This window comes from Monodelphis domestica, chromosome 1 (genome assembly GCF_027887165.1).
Source record: "Monodelphis domestica isolate mMonDom1 chromosome 1, mMonDom1.pri, whole genome shotgun sequence".
NCBI lineage: Eukaryota > Metazoa > Chordata > Mammalia > Didelphimorphia > Didelphidae > Monodelphis > Monodelphis domestica.
The window spans coordinates 636,388,219-636,411,924 of record NC_077227.1 but is presented as its reverse complement, the minus strand read 5'-3'; the positions used below and the strand labels follow the sequence as shown (position 1 = coordinate 636,411,924).

At 40.9% G+C, this 23,706-nt stretch overlaps 1 protein-coding gene and 1 long non-coding RNA gene across 6 annotated transcripts in view; one reads left to right on the top strand and one right to left on the bottom strand.

The window, feature by feature from the left end:
- LOC130456565 (uncharacterized) overlaps window positions 1-4,717 on the bottom strand; it is a 19,368-nt gene extending 14,651 nt beyond the window's left edge. Inside the window, exon 1 of one of the 2 annotated variants that reach the window (XR_008915622.1) lies at window positions 3,353-4,717. This is a non-coding gene — a long non-coding RNA (uncharacterized LOC130456565). The remainder of the gene's footprint in view (window positions 1-3,352) is intronic. The other variant, XR_008915621.1, reaches the window with a different exon arrangement.
- CEP68 (centrosomal protein 68) overlaps window positions 62-23,706 on the top strand; it is a 56,887-nt gene continuing 33,242 nt past the window's right edge. The window contains exons 1-3 of one of the 4 annotated variants that reach the window (XM_056813919.1): window positions 62-288; window positions 2,024-2,096; window positions 20,024-20,450. In XM_056813919.1, the coding sequence (XP_056669897.1) occupies window positions 20,037-20,450 (414 nt within the window). In that variant the 5' untranslated portion in view covers window positions 62-288; window positions 2,024-2,096; window positions 20,024-20,036. Of the gene's footprint in view, window positions 289-2,023; window positions 2,097-7,070; window positions 7,204-20,023; window positions 20,451-23,706 lie in introns of those variants that run through there. The other 3 variants (XM_056813922.1, XM_056813921.1, XM_056813920.1) reach the window with 3 other exon arrangements.

The window sequence follows — 23,706 nt, the reverse complement described above, 5'->3', positions numbered from 1 at the left end:
ATAGCCTTTAAAATGTTCATGATTTTTCTTCCTTTGGGGGGTTTCCCCCCAACACAGCGAATATGAAAATGTTTTGCTTAACTTCAAATGTACAGTTGATAGAATCTTGCTTCTCTGCAAGGGAGGGAGGAGTAAGAAGGAGGGAAAGAATTTGGAACTCAAGAAGTCTTACAAATAACCATTATGCAGTAGCTGGGTCGTACAATGGATAAAACGCCAGCCCTGGAATCACGAGGACCCCGTTCAAAGATGGCCTCAGACATGGCGTAGCTGTGTGACCCTGGGCAAGTAAGTCACTTAACCCCAATGGTCTGGCCCTTGGGGCTCCTCTGTCTTAGAAATGATACTAAGGGGAGCAGCTGGGTGGCTCAGTGGATTGAGAGCCAGGCCTAGAGTCGGGAGGTCCTGGGTTTAAATCTGGCCTCAGACACTTCCTAGCTGTGTGACTGAGGGAAAGTCACCTAACCGGCATTGCCAAGCCCTTATCAGGATTCTGCCTTGGAATCAATACCTACTTTTGACTTCCAAGATGGAATATAATGGTTAACAAAAAAGAATACTAAGACAGAAGGTAAGGGTTATTGGGGAAAAAAATTAATGTTAAAATTAAAACTTTTTTAAAGAAAAATAATGTGATTTGGGGGGGGGGGGTCACTATCCTCTCCTCCCTATGCTCTTTTATCTCAGATTTAATCATCCACACCCCAATACAAGAGGGTTTTTTGTTTTTGTTTTTGTTTTTAAACCCTTACCTTCCATCTTGGAATCAATACTGTGTATTGAAAGGGCTAGGCAAGGGGGTTAAGTGACTTGCCCAGGGGGGTCACATAGCTAGGAAGTATCTGAGGCCAAATTTGAACCCAGGACCTCCCATCTCTGCATTTGGCTCTCAAACCGCTGAGCGACCCAGCTGCCCCCAAAACAAGAGTTTTTAGTCTGGGGACAGTAAAAGGGCCCTCAGGAAAGCTCAAGTGGTCATTTTCTCATTTTTGTGGACAAGCATTTTCTGACTCACTTTCACAAAGCCAGGCTGGCTATCTCTGCTTCTCAGACTCCTAGGAGTATTCTGGGAGATTTGGGGAATCTCTTCTCTAATGCCATTGGCTTGAGTCCACATTGGTTGTAAATTCTACTCCCCAGCCCAGACACCTAGCTAACAGTGACAACAGTGACCACACTGCAGCTACATTTAACCTCTTAACATCAATTTTTTTTTAACAAAGGGATATTTCCTTCAAAGGTAAAGCAAGAACAAAAATACAAACATTTCCTCCAAACCCATCAAAGGCATACTTTCCTTTTCCCTACTTTATTCTCTGGGGAGAAAGCTCAGCTCCTACAGAGCAGGCATTCAGCTCATGTCCAAAATTCTGCGTAGCTTCTGGGTAACTCCTCATCTCAGCTACCACTGAGCTGGGTTTGGATCGTCACCCCTGAAAGTCATTCCTTGGCTCTTGGGGTATTGATGCTAGACTGGATAGAAAAGTGAGGGACAATGGAACACCACAAAGTTTGCTCCTCTGGTTTTTTGAAATTTACAAAGCTGGGAGTCTCTCATCCCTTCACCTAAAATGGAAAAAAAGGACAGATATAGAAGCAAAGGACCCAAGCCTCTTTCATGGGGCTTATACATCAACCTCAGTGGGGAAAAGACCTAAAGCCTCTCCAGTTCTGGTTTCATCTCTTACCAGATGTCATCAGTTAAAGGGTGAAACCAAAAGAGAGGATCAAGAGAGCATGGCACAGACTGAAGTTTTTTTTTGAAAGCTTCTTCAGTTCTGCAGTCTGGAACCAATTACAGACTGTCTACAGTTGTTCTAACGTCTCTCTAAAGCATTTACACTACCTGTCATCATGACTCACCCAGAAACTGGGGAAGAGACACCCATCAAAGGCACTCAAGGCATGTTCTAGTCTCCATTATAGTCACCATCGCTTGGGGCCCCCAGTTAGGAAAATTCCTCATATTCACACAGAGATTTGGTCCTGTGTTCTAATTAACATTTTTTTCTTTTATCCCTAGAGAATAGCCACCAACCTCTTTATGTGTGAGGCAAAAACCAGGATTCAGGAACTGTTTAAGAACAAAAATTAAAGTAAGTAAAGTATATTATAGTGTCTGTTCTTGAACAAGCCTAGGAAAGGGAAGTTGAGAAAGAGGCAACTTTGGGGGCCAGGGGGATCTTCCCTTAATCTTTGAAGAGATGGGTATAATCAGTAGCTTCAACATTAGTCTTCCTTTAAGAAATCTCTAGGGACCTAACAGCCCTCCTTCAATCTTTTCCTTCTTTGCATTAATTCAGTTTACCTTAATTTCTCCTGTTAAGTTTTTCCTTTTGCCTAATTGCTCCAATGCCATACACCATCTCCATATAACAGTCCTTTCTCCATCTTTTCCTTCTTTGCTTCAACTCCGCCTACTTTTACTTTCTCCTATGAGTTTCTCCTCTTGCCTGTTGTGTGTACCTTTAAGAACTCCTGGGTGTGACTCCAAGCTGCCTTCTGGCACAAAGATTGGGGTAGTTCCATGATATTCTCAGGGCTAAGAGGGACTGTTTTAAACAATGAGTCCCCAGGATCCCAATCAGCCTATCACACATAAAATCATAGAATGTCAGAGATGAAAGGGTCCTAAGATGATTGACAGATAATAAGATGGATGTGACTTGCCCAAGGACATTTAGCTAGTTAGTTAGCAGAACCAGTATGGAAGCCTCCCTGGCCAATCCATTGCAAGGTCTGGGCATCTCTAAGTACTGTCTGTGTGTATTTGTGTGTGTGTGTGTGTGTGTGTGTGTGTGTGTTTTACTCTCAGGGATCAGAGTTTCTGATTCTATTGCTCTAGGACAGGAGAGACTTAAGACAGAGAGGATCTCTGTTCAGTTCTTATCTTCTATCCATTCACAAGTAGAGTCCAAGGAGGTGCCTCCCCGAGCCTCCCATCTTTACTCGGCTAAGTGTCCTTTTCTAAGTAGCTCCTCTATTTTCCCCCCTATTTCTTTGTGTCCCCATTTTAAGTCTTTGGCTAGAAAGTGAGAACTGAAAATGAGAGGGAATTGTCTCCTACACTTTTGACAGGGACTTAAAAACCCTCAGTTTCCAATTCTTTGACACCACCACAAAGAAAGAGCTGCTACTAATATTTTTGTCCATATGGTTATTTTTCCTTTTTCTCTATGATATCCCTCCTCTAGCATATATCTAAGAGTCTGACATATACCTAATAATACCTAGTGGTATTGCTAGGTTAAAGGGTATGCACGGTTTTATATATTTGGGGGTATAGTTCTAAATTACTTTCCAGAATATTTAGACTAGTTCCTAGATCTACCAAAATAGTGCATTAGTATACCTGTTTTCTCACATTCCCTTCAACATTTGCCATTTTCCTTTTCTGTCATGTTAGCCAATCTGACATGAGACTTCAGTCCTCATCCTTCTTGGTCTCTTTGTAGACTCTGACATCCTTGACTACTTTCTTGTCCTTGATACTCTCTTCCCTCTAGGTTTTTATGACATTGCACTCTCCCGGTTCTCCTCCTAACAGTCAGGCTGTTCCTTTTAAGTCTCCTTTGCTTCATCCAGGTGATACTCACCAACCATGGGTATCCCCTGGTGTTCTGCCTTGGATCCTCTTCTGAACTATTCCACTTGATTTCATCAATTCCCAAGGATTCAATGATTATTTCTATGTAGATTATTCTCCAGTCTATTTATACAGTCCTGACCTTTCTCTCCAGTTTTAGTCATTTTTCTCCAACTGCCTCTTGGACATCTAAAACTGGGATATCCCATAGATAAACTTTAAATTCAAGATAGCCAAAAATAAACATATTCTTTTTCTCCTCAGAGCCTCCCCTCTTCTTAACTTCCCTATTATTATCCAGAGTTATCCTTGACTTCTATCTCTCTCTTACCCCTATTAAATCATTTGTCAAGTCCTATAACATCTCTGATATATACCTCCTTCTCTCTCATAACACTGTTTTCATTCTGGTGAAGTCCCCCATTAACTCACTCTTAAGTCTATTTGCAATAGCATTATGATTGGTCTCTTTGTCATGTCTTTCCCCAGTTCATCATAATGAAGTAAACAGCACCAAGAAAATAGTATTCACAGCTTCAACAAAGTAAACAAGCAGCACAATAAAATGTAAAGGAACACTGAATAATTGTAATGTTATAATTATAATGTTTTGAAAGTGACAAAGATGATGACCTTTAGCATTAGAAGGTGAGCACTCTCACATTCTGGTTGATGGCATCTCTTTCTAATGGTCCTTAACCTAGGAGTCTGCATGCCAACTGTAGATTCCAGTATGCCTCTCTTTGAGCAGGCTAGTTAGAATTCAAGGCTAGGCATCACATAGAGCAGTGGTTTCTGACCCATTGGCTTCATCTGGCTGCTAAGGTGCTGAGGTCATATAGTTCTCTTAAATACTATGACAACACCCATCTGGTCATTTCAAACACTGTGGTTTTTGCCCTTTCGTTAACAATTCAACTTGTCCTTGAAGAATATGCTTATCAGTACAATTCTGTTGAAATAAGAGGCAGTATGGCTTGATGAGTATACTGTTAACATTTAGAGACTAAATCCTGCCTCTGGCACTAATTAACTGCTTGACTATGGGCATGGCATATTACATATTACAACTAACCTAACTGAAGCTCAGTTTCCTCATCTGTAAAATGGGAATAATAATTAACCTATAGTACTAACCTCACTGTGAGTTGTTGTGAGGATAAAATGCATAAAATTCTATATAATCATCAGGATTCCTGATGAAAGGTCCTGGTCAATCAAGTGGAAAACTGGAAGAAGTGCTAAGGATGGATGAATTCCCCATTAGTAAAATGGAATATTTGAATATCACATGCACTGCAATTATATATGAGGTAAATGTATTGTAGATCCAGGTAGTTTACTCCTGGGATGTCAGATAGTATGTCAATACAAATTTTTAAAGCATCATCCAATGCATTGGACCCTGTATTAAATTCTAGAGATCCAATGAAAAGTAAAAGACAATCCCTACCTTGGAAGAACTCACAATCTAATGGGAAAGAGGACAAGCAAACAACTATTTACAAACAAATATACTGTGGTAAAAAAGGAAATAATCAACTGAAGCAATACACTAGAAATAAGAGAAAATGGGAGAGGCTTCCCTTAGAAGACAGGATTTTAGTTAGGACTTAAGGGAAGTAGAACCAATTCAGTATCTTTGTCAAGAAAATCCCAAATGGGATCGCAAAGAGTAGGACACAACTGCACAACAAATGAAGGAAGCCAGGAGTAAGACATGAGGAGAGAGAGTATTCTAAGAGAATTTTAAAAAGATGAGCTAAGAGATGAGAGTGTTTTGTTCTAGGAATAACAAGGAGGTCAGCACCTCTGTATCACAGAGTATATGAGGAATTAGTAAGGTGCAAAAAGACTGGAAAGGTAGAAGGGATGTAGGTTATGGAGGAATCTGAATATGAAACAAAGGCTCTCCCTCTGAAGGGACAGAGAGCCACTGGAATTTATTGAGTAGGAGAGTGACATGCAGACCTATGTTTAAAAAAAAAAAACGATTTGCCAGTAAAGTGAGCAGAACCAAGAGAACACTGTACACAGTAACAGCAATAACAACTCTGATCAATACAATGATCCTCCACAATTCCAAAGGGCTCATGATGAAAAATGCTATCCACCCTAATTGTGTGATCCTGGACAAGTCACTTAACTCCCATTGTCTAGCCCTTACCAGAAAGAGAGAGAGAGAGAGAGAGAGAGAGAGAGAGAGAGAGAGAGAGAGAGAGAGAGAGAGATAGGAGGGAAGAAGGGAGGAAGAAATGAAGGAAGAAAGAAAGTAAGGAAAATGTCATTCACCTCCAGAAGAGAACCAATGGCCTGAGTGCAGATTGAAGCATTTTTTATTTTGTTACTTGCTTCTCCCACCTCCCCCATATGGCTAACCATGTAAATGTATTATGTATAATGGGGATCATATTTCTTGCCTTCTCAATGGAAGGGGGAGAGATTGGAGGGAAGAGGAAATTTTGGAACTGAAAATAATTCTTTAAAGTCTTGGTCCACTTAAGTAGCCTTTAAAAACTGAGACTCATCACCACATTGAGATGAAGCTTCTTACAGGATTTTCGTAAAGTTGTCTTTAACAACAATTTAAGAAAACTCTTCCCTCCACCCCATGAAATACGATTCAATAGCTTAAAACTGAAATAAGACTTTGGGACATTCTGTACTTTCTTATAATTTTGTATCACACCCCAAAGCACCAATATAAAGAGCTTGCACTTATGTAGTGCTTTACGGTTTGCAAAGCACTTTAAAATGTTATCGCACTTGTTCCTTACACCGTCATTACCCCATTTTACAGACAGGTTAAATGACTCATTCAGGGAGATACAGATAGGAAGTGTCTGAAAGTCGATTTGAACTCGGGTCTGTTTTGATTCCAGCATAGGGGACTTGGTAAATATTAGATGGAGGGAGGGAGGGAGAGAGCGAGAGAAGAGAGAGAGAGAGAGAGAGAGAGAGAGAGAGAGAGAGAGAGAGAGAGAGAGAGAGAGAGAGAGAGAGAGAGAGAGAGAGAGAGAACGAGAACGAGGGGGGGGGGAGAGGACTGGATGATTGAAACAGCCAATGAAAACTTCAGTCTCTAACCTAATTTGGGGTCGTTTGTTCTTTCTCTTTTCCTTTCTTCTCTTCTACCCTTCCTTCTTTCTAGGCACCCCCGCCCTTCCTCTTCTCCTTTCCCTTCTCTCTTCTCTCCCCTTCCTGCCCAAGGAAGGACACCAAAGACCGTTACACACTAATCTCAGACTACTGTAACTTGGAAACAACTCCCAGAGAGCATGGGGGCGGGGCAGAAAAGTGAGGCTCCCAATTGGCCGAGGTCAATTTCTGTAGAGCGGATTGGCTGAGGAAAGTCAGTCCTGGCGCCAGAACCGGAGGAGGGGAGGGTTCCTGCTGGGGGCGGGGCTCCAGGAGGCAGGGAGGAGCCTCCTCCACGGGGGAGGAAGGGAGGAGGGGTGGAGCGGACTGGGGCTGCTTGTTGGGGGAGGGGGGCGGGTCGCGGGTCGAGCTACCGCGCCACGTTCAGCCCCCTCCCTCAGCTGCTGCTGGGGGCTTTGGGACCCCAGGCCGCTCGGGGCAGGCGCCTCTGCAGGCCCGCGGATTCTCGGATACTGCCGGTAGGAGCTGTGGGAGTGTGTGGGATATGCGTGTTGTTCGGCTGGGGGCGGAGGAGGCGAGCAGCTATCCCGGACCGGACCACCCCGCCCTCCTCTAGGCGGACGGAGGCCGATCCCTCAGCCCGGCCCCCTCTGTCTTGGGCCGAGCGGCCGCGCTAGGCATGGCCTATTCTGGAACCGGGCCGGGCGCACGTGGGCTTGTGAGGCCTTTTCTTGGGGATCCCCCAAGTTCGGCCCCCACTTTGCAGGTGGTTGTTCACGTCCCTTAGGGCCTGCGCGCGTGTGTGGATTATGCATTTGGGACTCCCTGGCCAGTGCGGGGTGAGAGGATGGGGGGAGGGCTGAACGCTGAAAAATAAAACACGCAAAGGGTGAAATATGTCTCCATAAATTTGTATCAACAAGCTGTGTGCGCGTGGGTGTTCTTGCACTCGCGGACTGTGGGGAGCGAGCCAGGGAGAGTTATTCTAGAGTTGTGGTCGAGGGCGAGCATCAGATGAGAAACTTAATAAAAGCTTTATCTCTACTATCTTTCACCTATCTTTGTTATCTGGCTATCTCTTATAGTTGTCTCTAGTTAACCTATTTTTTTTAACCCTTACTTTCTGCCTCAGAATTGATACTAAATATTAGTCCCCAGGCAGAAGAGCTGTAAGGGCTAGGCAACTGGGGTTAAGTCATGTGCCCAGGGTCACACAGCTAAGTGTCTGAGGTTACATTTGAACCCAGGACTTTCTGTCTCTAGGCTTGGCTCTCTATCTATTGAGCCACCCAACTGCCCCTATCAGTCTGTCTATCTGCTTATTTATTTCTCTCCATCTATTGAAATATAGCTGTATAAGTATAGATACTACTACTATATCCCTGCCCAACTTTTTCTTTCTCCTATCTTTAGTATGTCTACACCTTCCTATATCTCTATCTCCTTTCTCACCTTTTTATCATCTATCTATACCTTTCTATATCTATATCCACCTGTCTATCCATCTTATCTGTCTTCTCCTCCCCCACTGTCTCTCTCCTCTGTCTCCTCTCCTGTCTCTCTCTCTCCCCCCTTAAATCTCTCCCCAACTCCTCAGTTTCTCTCCTTTCTTCTCCTCGCCTCGCCCCTCCCTCCTGTCTCATTCTTTCTGTTTCTCCCCGCCCCCATCTGTCTGTCTCCCTCCCTCCCTCTCTGTCTCTCTCACCCTCTGTCCCTGTCCCGTGAGAATTAACGCAGCATCTTTATTGGAGGCATTTGATGCCGGTGCCTAGGAGAAGGGGAGCGCCCGAGTGTGGGGTCTCGCTGGTGAGCCACGGCCAGTTGTTGCTGCTGCTGCTTTGCCTACGCTGTGGTTGCTGGTGGAACTCTGTTTCCTTTTGGGCGGCTCAGAGGCCGCAGCAGTTTCCGGTTTTTGTTCCTTAGCGGCCGAATCCCATTTGGGAGTGGGACTGTTTTTCTGCTTGCTCCATCCAAACAGTTACTCCAAAGACTTGTAGCTCCCTCAGGGGAAGGGACTTGTCAAGCAGTAGAAAAAAATGAACTTTTGATTGTGATGGCAGATTCCTTTGGGCTTGACCAGACCGGCCACAGATAATAAGATATCCGTTAGCCAAAGCAGTTAGGGAAAAGGAAAATACAAAACTTGTAAAAAAAATTACTAGGCTGGGTTCAGTGAACAGCAATTGTGTTGGTATGGGATAATAAAATAATAATGAATAAGGGAAATAGGCCAATGCCAGTTAGTGGTGGTGAGATAATAACCATTTATAAAAATCCAGATAAGACCTTGGGGTTGGGTGGAACTTGGAAAAAACCCAAAACATTCTTATACTGCAGACTACAAATTTAGAATGTACAAGGAAAAGTGTGGCTGAACAAATTCAGTAGGAGCTAAGAAACTGAGGTTATAAAGTTTATATGGTTACAAACCCTAAGTAGGTTGTTTCTTAGAGCTGAGGATTAGTGGTGGTTTGGGGTCTGAGTAAGTGTGATGATGACAAAATGATAAAAATAACGGGTCAGCTTGCTTCTAACTACTGAGCAAAATTAGAGGAAATGGGGCAGTCATGGGTTTTGTTTTGTTTTTTTTCCCCTGATATTCTCCCTAATTATTCTACAGCTCTTTCTACTAAACCCCTTCGGACCTCCTGACTCAATTCTGAACATCTAAGGTTGGGTGGGGTATGGAATGATAACATTGAATATATTTTCAATGTTATCATTCCATACCCCACCCAATTTTTTTTTAACCCTTACCTTCTGCCTTAGAATCAAGGCAGAAGAGTGGTAACGGCTAAGCAATGGGGGAATAAGTGACTTGCCCAGGGTCACACAGCTAAGGAATCATCTGAGGCCACACTTGAACCCAAGACCTCCTGACTCTAGGTCTGGCTCTTAATGCACTGACCTACTCAGCTGCCCCTAAAAACAATTTTAAAGTTGGAGAAAAGGCTATTTAGGCTAGTCCATATTTCCTTTTATTTTTTCCTATAGTTACATGATTCTTGTTGTCTCCTCTCTATCCTCCTCCCTTCCAGAGTTGACAAGCAATTTCACTGGATTAAACATATATACATTTTTATTATATTTTATTTTTTAATCCCTTTCCTATTTCAGCTGAAGAAACTGAAGCTAAGTGACCTGTCCAAGACACATAAACTGTGCTTCTAAATCCAGAGCTCTTATCAGCAAAACTGCTGCTTCACCAATTAAAATGGAAGTGAGATGATCTCTTCAGCCAAATTAACTGTACATTTTTGTTTTTAGCACATTCTTTATTGATTTTTTTTACATCCATCAGAAGATCAAAAGTGACTTTATTTGCACAATTCCAAATTGCTTTCCAAAATGATTATACCATTTTGTGGCTCCACCACATGCATTAGTGTGTCCATCATCCTACAACCCTTCTAAAATTGCTGTTTTTACATGACTATTACTTTTTTCTTTCATTTTTTCCCATTTGCAGGGTTATTTTAATTTGCACTTCTCTTATTTGTGATGTGGAACATTCTTTCATGTGATTGTTAATACTATGCATTTTTAAAAAGTTTATATTTTTGACTGCTCTGGGGAATTAACTGATTAAATTAGCTGATTAAAAAGCATTATATAATCTCATTATCTAATCCTTATTTCTTTATAGCTGTCCCACTTTAAAAAAAAAGTCTTAAGATTGCTTTTCCTTCACATGATGTTATTTCCCAGAAATAATGTGTGCAGGGCCTTACACACTATTATTAAATACATTGCAGCATAGTATTTGATATATTCTTAATCTAGAGCTTCCTGAAGAAACATAAGGTTAATAAAAGCAACTGGGTAGTTATATTGAGGTATTTCTCATTAGAAAATTAAGCAGCTCTCTATGGGTGAGGAACATTGCATATACTGTTAAGTACAATTAGTGTTTGTTTTGCTGAACTGCTTCTTGACCCCTTTTTCTACTTGTTACTAGGAATGGTTCATTGGGGAAGGGAGAAGGAAAAATATACTACTGACAGTTCCCACTTTTGAATTTGCCCCTACTCACCCACTTCACTTAGCATATGTTATAAAGGCAAACACAAAATGATACCTTTACAAAAGTTCTAAAATGTACTAAAATTCAGGCATTAAATACTGAACCATAATAATAAACAATTATGAAATGAAAGGTAAAGCAGACAATAAAGTATTCATGGACTGCACAGTGAAGTTAACCATAGGTGTGAAGTTTGTTGCCTCTTCCCCATCTGCAATCTTTTTTATAAAGCTATGGAGAGAAATTTAGACAGTGGCATTCTTTTTATCCTTATGTATATCGGGTGATAGCAAGCAATATTATCTTTAACTAGTCTTTGAACTTTTAAAAATCTTTTCAGTGCAGAAAAAAGTTTTTCCTAGCTGTGTGATCCTGGGAAGGTCAGTTAACTCAATAGGCCTGGCCCTTGCCCTTGCCCTTCTGGCCTAGAGTTGTCAGTGGGACAAAAGGTAAGGGTTTTAAAAAAGAAAAAAAATTGCTCAAATGATGAAAAGCTTGCCAGCTGTTTGATTGTGAGCCTTTTCTCAGTCTTTGCTGCTAGTAGCTCAATCAGATCCTCATTTGACATTTCTTCTTGAAACTCAATTCCTCCATATCATTTAATCCACTTCTAGCTCTAATTCTTGTGCTAATTTTACAGTCTTGTTACTCTTTTCTTCCAATTTATCATCTCTGTCAAATCGACAAAAATCAAACTGAAGGCATATTTTTTTCAAACTCTCTTCATACTTGTTTCTGTTCAATCTTCCCATACTTTAGCAATATTCTGGATTACATGATAAGACTTCTAGAAATCTCTTAATGTCAGATCCTTATCTGCATCCAAAGCTGCAACTACTGAGGCAGATGTAGTTCTACTGTTGTAATGATGCATTAGTGTTAGGGGGAAAGTTAATCACTTTTTCCATTTTCATTGAAATCATCCAGATGGGGAGGATGATCTGGGCCATTATCCAAAGAATTCCATTTTCATTCTAAAACTTCTCAACTCCTCAGAAAAAATATTCATTAAGCCATTGTTCAAAGATGTAGAGAGTTCTCCATGCCTTAGGATTAGTGAAATATGCACAGGTGAGTCAATTTAGTCAGTACTTAAAGAAATTAATTTCAACTCCCTTTGGAAGTACAAATACTGAATCTGAAGCTTAAATACTTTGGCCATATAATGAAAAAACAGGACTCTTTGGAAAAGACCCCAATATTAGGAAAGATCAAAGGCAAAAAGGAGAAAGGAATAGCAAAGGATAAGATGGGCAGATGGTGTCATAGCAACAAGAGATATGAGCTTGGACAGATTTAGGGATACAGTAGAGGACCTAAGGGCCTGGCATGCTGTGGTCCAGGGGGTCACAAAAAGTCAGACTTGATTGAAGGAATGAACAACAACAAAAGTGTTGCCTTGCTGATTCCTTTCAATGCTCTGGGATTTTCTGAGTGATGCAGAGAACAGATTTTCATTTACAAGTCCCAAATACATTCTCTCCAATGAGAAGAGTAAATAGCTCTATTTTTCCAGTTATGCTCTAGCATGGTTATTTTTTCCTTCATGGAGATGTAGATTCAAAATAGCATTCTTCAATAAAATAGACTGGTTTAGTTATACATTAAAATTTTTCTCTGGCAAGTAGAGACTTTTATCTATTATTTTTTGCAGGAACTCTGGTACCTTTTTTGTGTCTTCAGTATCTACATTAGTAGCTCCTCTTAACTCTTGCATATCTATGAAATCCTGCAGGGTTTTAAAATCAGAACTGGAATCCTGACTTCAGAATTCTTTACATAAAGTCAAATTTGGGTAGTGCACAGTAAGGTAAAGCAAGAGCTGTCTGTATTTAAAAATGAAGATTGTATGAAAATAAGATATCAAAAAATTTTAACATGAACATCCAGTTTCCCCCTCCCATAGGTAGAAAATATTTTGGCACTATAATTTTGAAGAAAGCATTAAACATGGGATTTGGAAGACATGGATTTAGAGTGTGCCACTCATTAGTTGTGGGACCTTGGCAAGACTTTTCTCCTTTTTAGAAAGTCGGATTTCTCATCTGTAAATTGAGAGAATTGTCCTCTTTCAGTTCTAACATTCAGTGTGTAGAAAAGAGGGATGATTTCTTTGGAAATAGGGCTTTTCCCTCCTCATCCTATCACTTTTGTAGAGGAAGGAAAAAAAAAACAAATCATTTAAAAGCACCGGGCCAATAGAAATGTGGAGAGGATCTTTTACTGTTTTAGATAAATGGTATCCAAGCAGCAAACTCTGGTAGCTACTGTCTGAAACTAAGGTACAAGAGAAAATATTATCTAACTTCCAGTTTTTTAATTTTTCCAAAGATAGATTTCTAAATCTTGAAGTTTCTGAAGGAGTCAGCTGAAGTCATTCAGACTGGCTGCTCCAGGGAGTACAACCTACTACAGATTATTTTGTTAGCTCATATTAAGGGCTAATCACATAGACTCACCCCTCTCCTGTCTTGCAACTATAAATGGCGAAACTTGAGCAGTTATACCTCAAACTAGGTTCTTATTTAGCAGTAGTGGCAATCTGCCCTAGAGCTGTTAAAGGGGACACTGACCCTAGCCAAACAAATCTCTTTGGCAACTTGGTATCAGATTTTGTAGCAGGATTCTCTTCAGAAAACTGATTCTGTTTTAGTAATGTGACAGCAGGAGCTGGGTTTGACTTACCTGTGAGATTTAGAAAAAATATTAGTTTAGGGAAGATTTTTCTGATTGTCAGAATTTTTGTATTTACAGTTAACTTACTCTTACCTCCCTGCTTGCTGAGAGCAAATTAGATCAACTTGAATTATCTATAGTATCTGTGCTTTGAACTTTGTTAGTACCATGCTCATCAGCATGCTGCTGAAGTGGCCTGGAATTGGGGGAGTGTTTGCCCAAGTTCCTTTGTCCATGTGGCAGCTGCATATCTTTCATGGACATTTGAAAGTCTTGCATTGACTAGTTTTCTGACTAGTCTAGCCTTCTCCTCCTTCTCCCTTAAGAGTGAAAGTCAGTCGTTGTGGATGCTTTAGTAGTTGGAATCAGCAGAATGGAGAAGTGGGCCAACTACTGGTCCTTAGGCAGTAAATATTCTGCTCATAGGCCATACCTCCAACACATTGGGGTCCAGACTGGCTCATGTGACCATAGGATAGTAGTAATAATAATAACAATGCATATTTATGTAATTCTTTAAGTTTTATGGAAAATACTCCTTATAATTCTCCTACTATTTCCATTTTAAAAAAAAGGGAACTGAGGCTGAAGTTGAGATTTATTTAAAGTACCAAAAAAACAGATTTTAGCTTAAGTCTTCTGTTCCCAAGTCCACAACTCTCCCCTTCACATTGCCTTCCAGAGGAGGAAACATTTTTGATTGGGTAGGGACTTCAGATAGAAGAGAAGATATAAGTAATGGTGTTTTGAACTTAAAAAAAAAACAGAATAACCATAAGTCTCACTAGTTTTTAATAAATTCTTCTCCCTAAAGAATCAAGAGGGATTTTTTTTTCTTTTTCTGATTTTTAAAGAATCTGTCCATTTTCATTGAGGTGATGTTTCCCAGAATGTTTATTGATACCAAAATACACCTATTAGAGAATAGAAACAAAATTCCATTCCTTCTCCCTAACCCATCCTTAATGTAATCCCTTTATTTTTTCAATTCCTCTTTTTAGCATTTCTCTCTTCATGCTTTTTAGCTTGAAGTGCTTGAAGGGTCGAGTATGCCTGCTTTTCTTTTCCTGGAATGAGACTTGGTTTCCAGATGAGGTGTGCACAAGGATTCTGTAATCCCTTCCTTTTGTGGATTGTTTTTCCTTCACAGCTGCCCTGGATGACCTTTTTAACCTGACTTCACCTATATAAAATGCTTTAGGAAGTGTGTATACACTGACTTTCCCTCAGTCTGGACAACCCTGAGGAGTTCTGCAGACAGCTGCTGATGTCTGTATTGTTGGGCTGCCCATTCCAGCTCTGGCTCTTCTCACTTCCCCTCCCTCTGCTGTGCCCATTCCCTGGGGCCTGCCTTCCATTGTTGGCTTTTCCTGCTTCTAACCCTGCCCCTTTTTCATACTCACTCCTCTTCCCAGAGCCAACCTCCATTTTAAATTTTCTCTCCTTCATAAATCTGGTCCTTCCAAAAGATTTCACGCAACCTAACAATGCCCAGTAGGTTTTTTTTTCACTCATTCTGCCAAACATGGTTGCCTGGAAGGCCTTTCCTAGGAAAGGGTGGGGGCTCCCTGTGATTAAGTACCCTTTGATTTCCTGGCGCTTACCCCTTCAGCCAATTGGCTGCCTTTGGATTTGAGTCCCGATCCTAGTGCTTACCAGTTGTGTGACTCCTGACAGCCTCAGTTGTATTTTCTGTAAAATGGAGATAATAAAACTTGTACTGTCTCATTCATGGAGTCCTTGTGAGAAAGCCTTAAAGCAGCTAGATAGTTCCATAGTTAGAGTAGTGTGGGGTCAGAAAAACCTGAATTCAAATCTGGCTTCAGATGCTAGCTGTGTGACCCTAAGCAAGTCACTTAACCTCTAGTTGCCTTCATCCACTAGAGAAGAAAATGGCAAAGTACTCCAGGATCTTTGCCAAGAACACCCCACAAAAAACGCTATTGGCAGGTTATGGTCTATAGAGTCATAAAGAGTTGGACCTGAGTGAACAGCAAAGCCTAAAATACTTTACATATATGGGCCTTTATTACTGTAAAAGATAGCATAGAATTTTGTCATCTAAATCATAGGTTGATGAATCTAGGGTTGGAGGATACCTTAAGTCTAGTCATCTAGTCTAACTCCCCCATTTCACAAATGAAGAAACTGAGGTCCTGAACTGAAGTATCCAGGTCATACAGGTTGTAAGAGGCAGAGCTGTAATTCTCCCCTCCCCCCCCTTTTATTATTTTTTTATTTATTTATTACAAATTACATGTAATAAATTTTCACATAAGTTTTCTGAAGTTATATGATCCATATTGTGTCCCTCCCTCCCCATTCTTGCCCCCAAGCTGAAAAGCAATTTAATCTGGGTTACACATATCACACCAAATATATTCCCCAAATGAGGGACATCCCTTTACTTTCCTATTCTTTGCCACCACAAAGAGCAGCTACAAATATTTTTGTACAAACAAGTCCTTTCCCATTTTTTTTTTATCTCTCTGGGATTCAGACCTAGTGGTGGTATTACTGGATCAAAAGGCAGACAGTCTTTTAGCACCCTTTTGGCATAATTCCAAATTGCCCTCCAGAATGGTTGGATCAGTTCACAACTCGTTCACCAGCAATGCATTAGTGTCCCAATTTTGCCACATCCCCTCCAATAGTTATTACTTTCCTTCGTTGTCATATCGACCAATCTGATAGGTATGAGGTAGTACCTCAGAGTTGTTTTAATTTACATTTCTCTAATCAAGAGGGATTTAGAACTTTTTAAATATGATTGTGATAGCTTTGATTTCATCATCTGAAAACTGCCTATTCATATCCTCTGGCCATTTGTCAACTGGGAAATGACTTGTATTCTTATACATTTGACTTAGTTCTTTATATATTTGAGAAATGATCATTATTAGAGAAATTTGTTATAAATTTTTCCCCAGTTTTTTGTTTCCCTTCTAATAGTCATTGCATTGGTTTTGTTTGTATAAAACCTTTTTAATTTAATATAATCAAAATTATTTGTTTTAAATCTTGTAATGTTCTCTTAAATCTTGTTTGATCATAAATTCTTCCCTTCTCCATAGATCTGACAGGTAAACTTTACTATGCTTTCCCAATTATAATGTCAGTTTTAATGTTTAAATCATATACCAATTTTGACCTTATCTTGGTATAGGGTGTGAGATGTTGATCTAAACCTATTTTTTTCCCATAATGTTTTCCAATTTTCCCAGCAGTTTTTGTCAGACAGTGGGTTCTTGTCCCAAAAACTGGGGTTTTGGGGTTTATTGAACACTAGCTTGCTTAGGTCACTTACCCCAAGTCTGGTCCATTGATCCTCCCTTCTGTCTCTTAACCAGTACCATATTGTTTTGATGACCACTGCTTTATAGTACAAGTTTAAGATCTGGTACTGCTAGGCCACCTTCCTGCACTTTTTTTTCATTAGTTCCCTTGATATTCTTGATCTTTTGTTTTTCCAGATGAATTTCAGAGCTGTGAGTCTTATGCTAAGCTGAACTCTGGATATACTGTTCTCATAAATGCGTGTGACTGTGTAAGGCCCCCTTGTTTCATTTCATGTGATTGATATATTGTTAGGGAACTTATTATGAATTAAGTCATTTTAAATGCAACCAGAATGTTCACCAGAATTCCTAAATAAATCTCTTTTTGTAGATGAGAAATTTCCTCTAAGTATATGCATATCAGGTTTGTTTGAATCAAGGTGAGTTCTTTTTTTCCGCTCTATTCAGAGGTGGTGGTATAATCTGTTAGGGACCAGACAGTAGCGCTGCCTCCGACACTGAGTGGGGTCAGATAGCCAGCCTTGTCCAGCCAAGTTAGACTTACTGGACGTGTGATGTGTGTGTGCATATTTTTACTGTGCAACCAGAGCAGACAGGGCTGTCTTGCTCCCCGTTCTCGGCTGAGGACAGAATTCCTCTGAGTTGCCAAGGATTTGGATGATTACAAGAAAGGTAGTAACAAATCCAAGTTTACTAGGATATGCTGAAAAATCTCTGAATTGTACCTGGCTTTAGACTGGAGCAGGGAGGCAGGTTTGGTTTTGAAAGGATTCCTGGTGAGTTGACAATGGGGCTGAATTCATTATTCATGTTGTGGAGTCTACTGTCCTCTCCTATTACTGTTGTTGTGAGGGTTAAGTGAGTGTCTGGAAAAGTTCTTCGTCAAGTATTTGTATGGTTTAGGTACTTGGGCTGTTGGCCGGTGTTTTGTTTTAGTAAGCTAGAAGTTGCTAGAGATGGGTGGTCTGGATCCCTGGGTTGTTGTCCAGGCCTTGTCCTTAATTATCTCTGTGTCCTTGGCACGTCATGTAACTCCCTTTGCACCAGATCTCCGATGGCCCTCACGGCCTGACCTCACGAATTTAAAGTTATTGTAAATACCTCAGCGTGCTAATACAGCATTCCTTTAAAAATAGGACAAAGTCTCAGTTCTGGATTGTCAGATTGGCTTTATATCCTCAACCCAACTAAGGCTACTATTGGAAAAGAAAGAGAGAATACTAGAAAAAGAAGAAAAACTGGAGGAAATGAGGGGATGAGACTAGATGAGCCTAGACTGACAGGCCTAGGAAGCCAGACCCCTCATTTTACATTGTGCCGGGAGTTAAGGCCACTTGCCCAAGGTCACACTGGGAGAGCAGGTAGCAGTCAGGCTCTCCAAGGCCCTTCTGTTAGGGATCAGAAAAATCTGTTTGGCTTTCAGAATGCAGTCAGGAAGGTACATAGAGATTCACATTTGACCTATACCTGGACCCCTGGCTGTAACCTTTTTGTATTTTAGCCTTTTGTTCTTACTACAAGCACCATTCAAGGGAAGAGGATCATAGGATCATAAATCTGTATTTGGAAGAGATTTTTGAAATAATCAAAACCAGACCTCTTATTTTACAAAAGAATAACCCAAAGCTCAGAGAAGTTAGTTTATTGGTCCAAGGTAACAGTAGATAAGTGACAGGATTTGAACTCAAGATCTTATGACTCCCAAGTTCTAATAACTTTCTGCTGTATAATTACCTGCCAAGAGGCATGAAGGTGACCTCTCTCTGCCTAATGAGAGGTTTTGTAAGGTAAAGGAAGATGGGTGTTTTTTGTTGTCCTTCTAAAGCAAAAGTAGAGAACAATCCTGTTTGGCGCCCTCAATTTAATTTCATCTAGTTCAGGGAAGTTCTTAATCCTTTTTTATGTATCCTGGATCACTTTGGCAGTCTGGTGAAACCTATGAACCCCTTCAGTGAATATTTTTAAATGCGTAAAATAAAAGTAAGCCAGTTTTATTGAGATAAAAGTCTTCAAATCAGGTTTGCAGTGCCCAGAGTAAGAATACATGTTCAGTTAATAAGAGGAGTATAAAACAACTGGTATCTCTTCATCCTTAGAGTTGTGGGACTATGAATGGAATTTTCTTTTGTTGCAAGAGCCTAAAATTCAACGTGATTAGAAAACCACTTTTTGAAAATTTGTTGCTTTTGTTGCCTACATTTGTCTGCTTTTTCAAATAATTTTTTGATTGTCCCCTGCTTCTTTTTGTCTGACTCTTCTTCCCTATCTTTCCATGTTGTTTCTAACATATTAGTCTTGATATAGAAATTGACTTTTGAAAAACTTATTTATACTTTCTCCCCAGAAGAAATTTTCTTCAGTAACTACTAGTAACTTTTCAGACCTTTTTTTTTTTAAGCTAACTTGTCTTTGACCACTTTATCTCTAATCTCATTTTGTAAAGCAATTTGTTCTTCCTCCCGAGAGGTGATCTAGATGGTGCGGTTGGAGCCTTGTGTCTGGAGTCAGGAATTCTTGAGTTCAGATGTAGCCTGTGATGCTCCTGGCTATTGGGCTGTGCCTCAAGGGGCAAAATGGAAAAAAACGAGAGCTGCTCCTTAGGGGTTTCTTGTAAGGACCAAGTGAGAGGCCATATGCCAAGCTTAGGCTTGGCACTGAGCAGGAGCTTCACATAACGTTTATTCCCTCTCTTCTGTTCCTTCCCACTATGCCCCCTCAGCACAGCATGCCGATTCTTGCCCTACTTCTCCCCATTCCCTAGGTTTGAAATATTGTCCTACCTAAAACCCATATTTACATTTTGTAGTTGGGGCGGTGAGGAAACTGGTTCACCTATAGTTAACAGTAAATAAATGGGGAATGATTGTTTTACATTTGTTGGCTCTGTGGCCTTCATAGAAAATAAAAATGCCCCCGTGTTAGAGATCCTTGGCACAGCTCCTGGAAGCATCACTCCTTTATGATCTCAGCATGCCTCAACTTGTCATGCGCTGACCACTCTGCTCCTCAGAGGAAGCCCAAAGCCAGCTGCCCACAGTGACCGTCGTCACAACAGCAGAGCGGCAGAGGCTGGCCACCCAAGGATCGAGGCTGAGGGTGTGTTGTAGAAGATCAGACTCCCCCTGCCCTAGGGTCCAGCAGCTCCTTTAGAAGGAACTGGCCAAAGGAAACTTGTGACTTCAGACTTCCTCAGAAAGTTGTTTTGTTTTGTTTTTTTTGCAAACAGTGCTTAGAATTCTTTTCTTCTTTAGCCAAGTTCTGCAATAGGTGGGAAGAAAGGGCGCTTTGAATTGTATGAACTATAACTCCTGTCTTCCTGTTCCTTCCGTTTCCTTTAAGGCCCTGAAGACCCATGGGCCCTGACCTAGGGAGAGGGGAAAATCTCTCCTCCATGGCCCTCAGGGAAGAAAAGACTTCAGCAGAGAGTGACACCGAGGCAGAAACCGTGGTGGATGGGCACATGGAGCCCTGCCAAGAACAAGCCTGCTCCGGGCCTCGGGGCAGCATGCAGTGTGTCCCAAGGGCTGGGGGAGGAAAGGGCTTCTCCCTGGAAGAGGAAGAAGAGCTGGCCAAGAGGAAGGACAAGCCCAACCACCTGGCTGGGGTCTCGGTGTGGAAGAATCACCATCCAGACCAAGAAAACAAATGTGAGGCCTCAGCAAAGGAATTCATCATGGAATCAGGACCTCTTTTCAGCCCTTTGTTTCCCGAGGATGGCCCTGGCACAGGGACGACCAGAGACTATTGGCTCCCGGCAGGAGCCCAGGTAAGGAATGTTTGTTATTGTGCCTTGGAGTGACAGATTGCCTTCCTGGCAGATAGCATTTTATTTATCCACTCCAACCACTATACAAAGAGACCCAACGAGGTCAAGTAATCCTGATTTGAAATCACGTGGGGAGGGGGGGTGGCTTCCAGAGGTCAGTCGCCAGGGAAGATCAGAGTTAAATGTCATCTCTGAGATGCTCTCGATTCCCTGCCCTGTCCTGGGAGTGGGCATGTGGGATGCTGTCTCACTGCCCCTCAAAAACAGCATCATTCTTTTCTGTATATAGTGTTCTCTATTAGCCTATTTGTACAAATGTCACCTACCGCCTCGAGAATATAAACTCTACAAAGGGCAGGAGCTGGCTTGTTCTTGTATCTGACTCTCTGGTACCTCACACCATTCTCGGCATTTAGTAAGCAATTAACAAATGTTTATTGATTGATTATTTTGGCATCCAAGGACGCTGGACAAAAGCAAAGGTTATTTGTAAAATGGAGATTCTAAAGATACCTGTAGTGCTGCCTCAAAGGGGAGTTAAGCTGAAATTAGAGACAGCATAAAACACTTTCAGAATCTCAAGGGCTCCATAAATATTAGCTTCTCCCTCAGTGACTGCTGGTCCTCCTGCTCCATTCTCCAGTGGTATAAGGTAAGGGGTTCTGGAGGACATCCGGCCTTCTCTTACCCAAATCCCCCTCCAGCATGAGGACCCAGGTACCTAGTGTCCTAACCCCAAAGATCTTGGGCATTCTGCCTAGGAAGCTTCTGTGGTTTGGGGGTGCTCCTCCTTACCCAGGAAGATAAGGTGGCGCTTGAGCCAAGTCTCAGGAGAAACCAGGGATTCTAGGAGTTGTAGGGAACGCAGAGGAGGGCCTGGATACAAGATACAATATCATGTGTGAGCAACAGCAATACAGTCAACTGAGATGGATCATGGAGAGCATGAAAGGTGGGAAAGGACTTTAAGGTACAAAACAGTTTATATTCCATATTTGGGATAATAGGGGGCCTCTGAAGTTCATTGAACAAGGAGATGACATGGCTAGACCTATGCTTTAGGAAAACCACTTGGCAGTTGTGTGGGGCATGAACTTGCCCAGAGACCCATTGGGAGGCTTAATCTTGAAGAGGGGCAATAAGAGTTAAAGAACTCAGGTGGTTGAGAAGGGGACAGATGCCCAAGACATAGAGGGGCATGTTTTGGGGAATATTTAGCAAAGGGGGGAAGGGTTTATACAAAGGGAGAAAATCACATTTAAATAAATGAGTTTATTAACAAAGAAAGGGATGATGAGAAAGGAAAAGGGGAAAGGATTGCATCTGACTATTTGCCCCAAGATATTCAACCAATTTCTAAGCTTAATCCTTTTCTAAACTAAACTAAAGATTACTAAGGATTACTAAATATAAGTCTTAACAGAGAGCCCAGATTCTCACTTAGAGACCGTTGGTGGGTCAAGTAGCAAGAATCCAAGTTATGGTGTCCTTAGATGATTCAGGCAAGGTAGAGAATCTCTTCCCCAGTCAATCTGTCCATCAGGATGACAGGAGATTTCCTTTCAACCTCTTCTAGTTGATCCTCACAGGCAAGATGCTTGATAGATGGTTTGTCCAGGGGAGTCTCAGATCCACAGCTTCAGTCTTCACCTCCAGCTCCAGACTAACTGTTGGAAACATCCTCCTTCAATAACTTAGAACTTTGACCTAGCCAGCTCTTGGATAATTCTAGGCTGTCACTCAAACTCTTACTACAGTCCCCTCTTTGCACAAAGCCAAAATCATTTTGAAAATAGTATTTTGGCATTTGTGCACTAACTTATATATTACTTAAATTAAAATATCTACCCAAAATAACAAACAACGTACACTCAACTATCTTAACCTATCTAATACTATCCTATTCTAGGAATTTAATCAAATAAATGAAAAGGGAAATAAATAATGAACAATTACAAATTTCAAACACAGATCAAACATATGCAAAAGCACCACAAGCAAATAACATCAAAATCAAAAGAAAAACTGTAAACGAGAAAATGTGGGTTTGCCAAGACTGTGAATTGCCAAAACTGTAAATGTTTCGGCCAAACTGTAAAGATAATTTTTAGTGTCTTGATTTATAGTAAAAATAAGTGGTTGCCATGGGAAAATTCCCAAATACGAAAATACCCAAGTCAGCTGGGTTTTATGGAGATTTTAATTAATACAAATGAAGGAATTAAGGGAAGAGAGAGAGAGAAGAGAAAATAGTAGAAAGGACCTAGGCCAAATGGCATAGGCCTGAGCCTTAAGGGAGACTAGTCAATCTTTATCACTCACCACAAGATCGTTCCAAGCAAAGCTCTAGTGTTCAGAGAGACCCTCCAATTCAGTTTCCAAACTGAACTACCCTCAATGTCTAACTCCCCTTCCTTTTAAAGAAATTTTCTCTTGTGTCACCTCTCCTAAATTTTCACATCTACCAATCACAGTAGACGTTTTTTCCCAGGACTGCCCATTCTTAGTTCTCACTACTCTTTAGTTCTCACCTTCTCTGGGTAGACTAAAACTTCACACCTCTTTTGTTAAGCTTGCCTTGTGTAAGTTGCTTGACCTTTTAGTGATTAATTTAACCTTTATAGGTACTTAGCACCCTTTTGTATTACATCTAAAAATAGACCTAGCTTAAGGTTCTAGCTTTACTGTAAGTATGAGTTAGGGACTTTTTCATTGTTCTATCAGGAGTTTACAACTTTATCTTCCCCTAAGGCACTGTCTGAGCAGGGTGGAGTAATTTTAAAGTTCTCAATACATTCCTGACCAAGTACCTGCATTGTTTAAAATGGGGACTAGCTTAATCAAAATATTCTGAAGTAGAGTCTGAGAAATTTTAAGATTCACAAAACTCAACATTCATGCAAAATATTAAAATCATAAACTAATACTCTTATCAAGTAATACAAAACATTCTACTACTATTGTAATGCATTAATACTGTGTATTGGCTCCAAGGCAGAAGAGTGGTAAGGGCTAGGCAATGAGGATCAAGTGACTTACCCAGGGTCACACAGCTGAGAAGTGTCTGAGGCCAGATTTGAACAAAGTGAAATATTTCTAAAGAAATTATTGTTTATTTTCACTTTTCTTCTACTTTTTAAGTAATAACAATAGTTTAGTGTTTACATGCTTAATATGTGCTAGGCACTGTGCTAAGCACTTTATAATTATTTTCTCATTTGACCCTAATAACAACCCTGGAAGATAGGTGTTAATA